Genomic DNA, 6,954 nt, shown 5'->3' on the forward strand with positions numbered 1-6,954 from the left:
CTCTGCATAAAGTTAGAGCTGGGCACATTTATTCATTGTGATTCCCTTAAAAACAGATACAAATATCAAAAGCAATTGGCCACCAAAAATTTGAATATTATGGCACTGCATCATGGCGAGTTGACATGAATATGAGTCTAGGTCAGAAAAAAATATACAGAAAACGCTTAACCAAGTACGATATTATACAGCATGTCACTGAATCGTCTGAAAGGGTTATATTCATTACAAACCTATGCAGTGTTCGCAAAGGATTCCTCAGGGAAAAAAAAATAGACCATTATTCTCCTAATGAAATATTCTCCATGATCTATGAAACCCATGTCTCCCGCAAAGTACAGCCTCTTTCTAGGGCTGTGTGCCTAAAAAGAGATATTGGGTTTGGTGAAAGGAACCAGTCACACATCATTCCACAGCCAATAATGCACATGTTCAATTCCAAACTTGTCAGTTTTGGCAAGGACAGTGCAAAACTGAGCTTCCCAGCAGCAAAGTATGTCACTTCTGTAGCTGTTCATCCCGTGAGCAAGGGGCAGCTCCCCCATCCTCTGACACTATGCCCACGCCCTTGCAGTGGGCAAGCACTCATTCTGCCATGGACGGTTTGGCCCTTGGCTGCCGAAGGGCAGGAGCAGATCCTGCTGGGCGGGGTGTTGTCACCCCACCCGCTGCCAGCCTGGAGGAGCAGACAGGCCTTTCCAGCCTGGCGTGATCCCACCTGGCCAACCGCTCCAGGGGCTGGGCGAGCCAGAAGAGGGGTCTGGTGTGCGCCAGATTGAAGGGATCGCAGGGCAGGCACCTCAGTGGGTGTGGGCACACCCCGCGGCCTCGACGGCTTCATTCGCCACAGCCTGCGGGGCTGTCGGCACATCGGCACGTGGTGGGCAGTGCCAGTAGGGGTTTGCAATGGGCAGCGTACTGTGCTGCAAACCTGCGGGCATGGGGTCTTGCAGCAGCCCCGCTTGATCCCCCCCAGCCCAGAAGCCAACATGGGATCCTCTGTCTGCTGGCTCCATAGTCCCAGCACATAGGGCTGGAGTCACCCAAGTCCAAATCAGTGCCTGGTGCACTGAAATGGCAAAGGGCCGTCAATGCAGGGGGAAGGGATGTGGCACGCCTCCTCAGGTAAAGCCGTCCAGGAGGCAGCAGCTGATGTCCTCAACAGCAGAGAGCCACACTGCCCCGGCGTCTCCTCTCTACCGGGAGAGAGCAGGGCATCTGTGTGTGGCCATTGACATGTTACACTCGTATACATATTGATCCAATGGTTCATTGTTCACCCAAGCCCTTGACAAAGGTCACTGTCTCTGCTGCCATTTTACAAATGGGAGCACAGAGGCAAAGATTAATTTTCAGAAGTGATTAATGTTCCTGGTACTCATCCTGGTTCACTTTGGGCCTCAAGCCCCAAATGAAGTCTGGAGCTGGGTTAATTAAGGTGTCCCTTGCCCCTCTCCCAGCACTGCCAGACACGTCCGTTGCTCATTGTCATTGTCTTTTCCCACAAACTCCTCCACCCTTTATCCTGTGCCAGCCCTCAAACCGGCTCAGAGACTTGTCTCTGAGGCTGCTTCCACGGCCGACGTTTCCCATGACGCCCAGACACTCTAAGAACCTCTTCTCTTGGCTCTCGGTGCTTTATCCTGCGAGGTGTTTAGAAAGGAGCTTCCCAGGGTCCAGGGGCCAAGTTTACGAAGAGGCAAATCGGGGCTTCCGACGTCCCAGAAACTCTTGGTTACGACTGGACTCGTCGCCAACGGCCAGCGGCCACCCCCACGCAGCAGCTGCGGGAGGCCAAGCTGCCCACCCGCCTCGCAGCACCCAGAGCCATGGGGCAGAGGGGGAGAGGGAGAGAGCCCCGCACCGCCGGGCAGGCCCCGCAGCGCGCTGCCCAGGATCGCGCCGGCCCGCCAGCGCCACGTGGTGCCGGGCCGTGCCACCGGTGCCCCGGTGCTGTGCAGAGTCGCCGGTGCCCCTGTGCCGGGCCGGACCGGGCCGCCGGTGCCCCTGTGCCAGGCTGTTCTGTGCCGCTGGTGCCCCCGGGCCGGGCCGGGCCGGGCCGCCGGTGCCCCTGTGCCGCGCGGGAGCGGCGCGGGCCGGGCCGTCGGGGCCGCCCGCCGCGCGCGAGCACGTTCCCCCAAGCCCGCCGGAGCCCCGGCGCCGCGCCCCCGCGCTCGCGGCCGGCCCACGTGGCCGATCGCCGCTCGGCATGAATGAACTGCCCTCCTCCAATCGGCGGCAGCCCCGCCGGCGGGCTCACGAGAGCTCACGCGGGCTCCCCCCCTCTCGCACATCCCCCCCGCCGAGCGCCTCCGCCGGCCAATCGCTCGCCAACGGCCGCCCGCCGCCGGCCAATGGCGGCGGGGAGCGCGGGGCGGCGCCCCGCGGAGGCTGCGCCCTATGGCGGAGCGGCGCGGGCCGCCGGCGGCGGCGGGCAGGCCAATGGGGCGCGGGGGCGGTGCCGGCGCGCGGCGGCCCGGCGCCCCGGCGCGCGGCTCTAAAGCGCGGCGCGGCGCGGCGGGGCGCAGACGGGCATGGCCGCCACGGCGCAGTACCTGCCGCGCGGCGCCGCGCTGGCGCACCCCGACGGGGAGCGGCTGCACCAGGGCGCCGCGTACCGCGAGGTGCAGAAGATGATGCACCACGAGTACCTGCAGGGGCTGGGCCCCGCCGCCGGGCACGCCGTCGGGCTGGCGCACCACCAGTGGCTGCCCAGCGCCGGCACGGACTGGGGCAGCGGCGGCGGCGCGCACCTCCCGCCCGCCGAGCACGCCAAGGGCGGCCCGTCGGGGCCCCGCGAGGAGCTGGCGGCCGCCGCCGCCTTCCACCACCGCCCGCACCTGGTGCCCCCGGCGGCGGGCGGCGCGGCGGGCGGCTGGGCGCAGGGCGGGGGGCACCACCTGCCGCCCATGTCGCCGCCGTCGGGGCAGCCGCTGCTCTACGCACAGCCCTACGCGGGCCTCAACGGGATGCTGGCCCCGCCGGCGCCCGCGCTGCACCACGGGCTGCGCGACCCGCTGGGCGCCGAGGAGGCGGGCGGGCACGATCTGGCGGCCTCGCCGCCGCCGCTGGGCCCGCCCGAGCCACCGGACGAGGACGCGCCCAGCTCCGACGACCTGGAGCAGTTCGCCAAGCAGTTCAAGCAGCGGCGGATCAAGCTGGGCTTCACGCAGGCCGACGTGGGGCTGGCGCTGGGTACGCTCTACGGGAACGTCTTCTCGCAGACGACGATCTGCCGGTTCGAGGCGCTGCAGCTGAGCTTCAAGAACATGTGCAAGCTGAAGCCGCTGCTCAACAAGTGGCTGGAGGAGACGGACTCCAGCACGGGCAGCCCCACCAACCTGGACAAGATCGCGGCGCAGGGCCGGAAGCGCAAGAAGCGCACCTCCATCGAGGTGGGCGTCAAGGGCGCCCTGGAGAGCCACTTCCTCAAGTGCCCCAAGCCCTCGGCGCACGAGATCACCTCCCTGGCGGACTCCCTGCAGCTGGAGAAGGAGGTGGTGCGGGTCTGGTTCTGCAACCGGCGGCAGAAGGAGAAACGCATGACGCCGGCCGGGGTCCCGCACCCCCCCATGGAGGACGTTTACGCACAGGCGGACACGTCGCCGCTGCACCACGCGCTGCCCGGCGCCGTGCAGTGACTGCCCGGCCCCGCACCCGCGGCCCCGACGGCGGCGGAGCGGGCGCGGGCGGCGGGGGACGCGCGTTAATTTATTCCTCGGACTGGCCCGCTCCGCTCCCGCGCCGGGTCCGCCGGAGCCGCCCGCGGCCGCCGCAGCAGTAGCCAAAGGTTTGCCATCTCTAATTTATTCCCTTCCTCGCGGGGCCGCGGCCCCCTCTGCCCGCCCGGCCCGGGCCCGCCCGCAGGACGCCTCGGCACCGTTCCCCGGCCCGTTTCTATTTATTTTCTGACCGTGCGCGGAGCTCTCTCCCCCCCGTTGGCGGGTTCGGTCCGGTCCATCCCCGTGGGTTTCGGTTTTCGTTTGTATCTTTATTGCAAAACCCATGTAGACTGCGAGGGTGCGTTTCTATTTATGTTATAGTAAATATTTTATTACTTACATAAACCATTTACCCAGGAACCGGTCTCGTGTCGTCTTTGCGGGCTGCGGAGGAGCTTCGCCCGCGGGTCCCCGCCGAGCTCCCCCGCAGCCTCCGCCGTGGCCGGCGAGCCCTCCGCGCCCCTCCCGGGGGCCGCCCCGTCGCTCCGCGGCAGCCGCGGGTCCGGCACGAGTGGGGCCCTTCGGGGAAGCCCCGTCGCCGCGCTCGGTCCGCAGGCGTCTGAGCGGCGGACAGCCGAGCTGCGGAGCTTGCGAGCGCTGGTGGGGCGGTGGAGCGCTGCGTTTGCGGTGCCGCGATTGTTTTCTGATCTTAACGTAACTTTTTGCGGTCTGCAGCGCGAGCAGCAAACACTCTAAACGTAACTTCTGCGATAATTAGGAAGAAATAAATCTACGTTAGTACAGCTAAGAAGATTCCTTCTTTCTACTCGGACCACGCTCTCGGGTTTTCTGATGTCACCAGTTTTCTCTTTCATGGTTTCATGTCCAAATATTTTGTGGTTATGCCAAGAAAGGCTGAAAATCTAGTTATTGGATTCTCCGTTTCTAGAAGAATCAGCTTGCATCTGTACTTTAAACCTCTTGTCTTCCAGCAAACGTCAAGAAAAGTCCCATGTGAGGATTGTGTTTGATTTTGCAGGTCCGTTGATTCCTGCAGTATTTTGTGTGTTGGGAGAACTTTTGAGGCATGTGCCTATACAGAGCTCTTGCACTGATGAAATACTTGGTCAAAATCTGGTAGTAAAGCACCAAATTCCTTCTTTTTGTTTGCCAGAGAATTTACGGATGTTCTGAACATCTGGCACTTGCTAGTTTCCATGCTTGACTCTTGGTACAAATTATATGCTGTGAAAATAGCAGCCTTAAAAGGGATTTTCTAGTGATAGCGCTGTATCCTGCATAGGAATTCATATATAATTTATATATATATATGTATAAAAATTTTTAACTTATCAAATGTAACCTGAAAATCTACATGTGAAAATTCTGGTCTTCACTGCGGTTTGATTTTGTTGCATTTTGTGCCTAAGCAACAATGCATTTGCAATAGATAATGTTACAAATTATCGCATTCTCGATGTCTCTTAAAATGTAGCTATCCTACATCAGCTAATATAAATCTATTAAGTTCTCATTCAAAATTCTAGTAAACTTCTTTGAGATTTTAAAATAAAGTCACTTTGAGCAGTTATTTTATTAAATACTATGATTGATGCTCGTATGTTAAAAAGGTTCACTGTGGTACAAAGAAGCTAGCAAATGCTGCTGTTTAGTGTATTAATAACTTTCTTTGGTGTGCAGAGCATAATAAGAAATCTGACTTAGAGGATTCAATGAGCATTGTGTGTTGTGTCAGCTTTTGTTACAGACTTTGCTTCCTTTTTTGTAATGCAACTGTTTTTTCAGTAGAAAAGCACAGAACTGTAGGGCTGTTGTAGAGATCCTGAATTCCAAAGTTTTGCTGTATTTACTGAATATTTACTAATTTCTAAATCGCTGATTATATGCGGTAGCTTAGATGATTCACTCCAGTGAAAAAGTAAAGGAGCATGATGATCCAAGGGTTTTGAGTCCATCTATCGTGAAAGTATTTAAATTAATTTTCAACTATGAAAATCTTTCCTTAACTATTCTTTTGTGTTTCACACACATGTGCCATTGTGTTTAATGCTTAGTAATGCTGTAGCTGTGCAGCCTTTACTTAAGAATTTGTGATAGTCAGGATTTAAGGAAGAAGAAACAAAATCAGAAATGAGCAAAAGAGGTTTTATTTTTTGAAAGAAAACAAACTCTTGTTTGTATTAAATGATGAACTGTACTGCTTTTCTATGCCAGGAGTGATTTCAGTAGCCTCTTCATTCTGAACTAACCTGGCTGGCAAACAGTATTTCTACTGATACTTAGATGGGAAGGGTCAGTTTTCACATTGCGTTCTCATAATGGATGAGATGTGCTCTGAGTGCTGGGGAGGACGAGCACCCTTGGGTTGTTTGGTTTGTCAGATTGTATAAGGCGCAGGCAGCCCCGCTGCATTAGCTCTTTCACGCTGTTGAGCAGCAAAAATAAAATACACTTTATATATCTTATTTCTGCAGTGCCGCAGTGCTCAGCCGTTCTAAAAATCAAATGCCCCAAAGGTTTGCCTCTCTTAGAAGAACTTGTTAGTTTTGTTGGTCAAGGATTAAATAGCAATTACTGGAGGGAGACTTTTTTTTTTGTGTGGTGATGGTTGTTTCTCACTGAAGTGAAAGTGAGCTCATACTACTGCATCAGGAGTAAAGCACACGAAGGTAGGACTGTGATGTTGGTACGTTAAAGAAAAGCAGATGTACAAATAGTTATTTAACAAAGTAAATAGCAGAAGATGCAAAGTAGGAAATGTAGATAAGGAAAAGGAGTTTTGCTCATTACCAGTATTGGAGGGGTTTAGGTCTGCACTGGTGTGAAATCCTTCCTTGTAACCTGCGGGCAGAGGGAGCTGCAGGAGCTCTGCTGCCCAGCAGTGCCTGGTCCCAGCAGATGCTCTTCAGAGCAGTGTCGTGTTGGTGCTGGTGCTCGGGCTGCATTGGTGCCTCGACAGCATTGGGCCGTGCTGGCCACGCGCGGGGCAGGCACGCTCCTCCAGTGTGCCGTCCGCCCGCCTTCGAGGGCCCGGGGTGCCCCGCACGCCATGCCCACGCAGGGTCCCCTGTGCGGGACCCCTGGCAGCACACCCCGGGCCAGCACAGCGTGGCATCGAAGCTGGGGCTGGTGAGGCGAGGTGGAGCAGTGGCCGAGGGGTTTCTGGTCAGCTGGGGCGGGTGGCATCAGGCAGACATGTCCCTGGCGTGAGCGCGGCCTGTCCCTTGTGCTGTGCCTTCTGCGTGCTTCATCCTTGTGGGGAGCAGGTACT

The 6,954-nt window shown here is 57.2% G+C and overlaps 1 protein-coding gene across 1 annotated transcript; it reads left to right on the plus strand.

The window, feature by feature from the left end:
- The first annotated feature begins 2,534 nt into the window (after positions 1 to 2,534).
- On the plus strand, positions 2,535 to 3,641 carry POU3F1 (POU class 3 homeobox 1). Its single transcript, XM_009940309.2, has one exon. The coding sequence runs from the start codon at positions 2,535 to 2,537 to the stop codon at positions 3,639 to 3,641; it is 1,107 nt and encodes a 368-aa protein (XP_009938611.2).
- The last annotated feature ends 3,313 nt before the right edge of the window (positions 3,642 to 6,954 follow it).

The sequence above is a fragment of the Opisthocomus hoazin genome, chromosome 17, assembly GCF_030867145.1.
Source record: "Opisthocomus hoazin isolate bOpiHoa1 chromosome 17, bOpiHoa1.hap1, whole genome shotgun sequence".
In the NCBI taxonomy this organism is placed as follows: domain Eukaryota; kingdom Metazoa; phylum Chordata; class Aves; order Opisthocomiformes; family Opisthocomidae; genus Opisthocomus; species Opisthocomus hoazin.

Excerpts from the sequence above, each read along its gene's own strand:
- POU3F1 (XM_009940309.2), top strand. The coding sequence starts at position 2,535 with ATGGCCGCCACGGCGCAGTACCTGCCGCGCGGCGCCGCGCTGGCGCAC.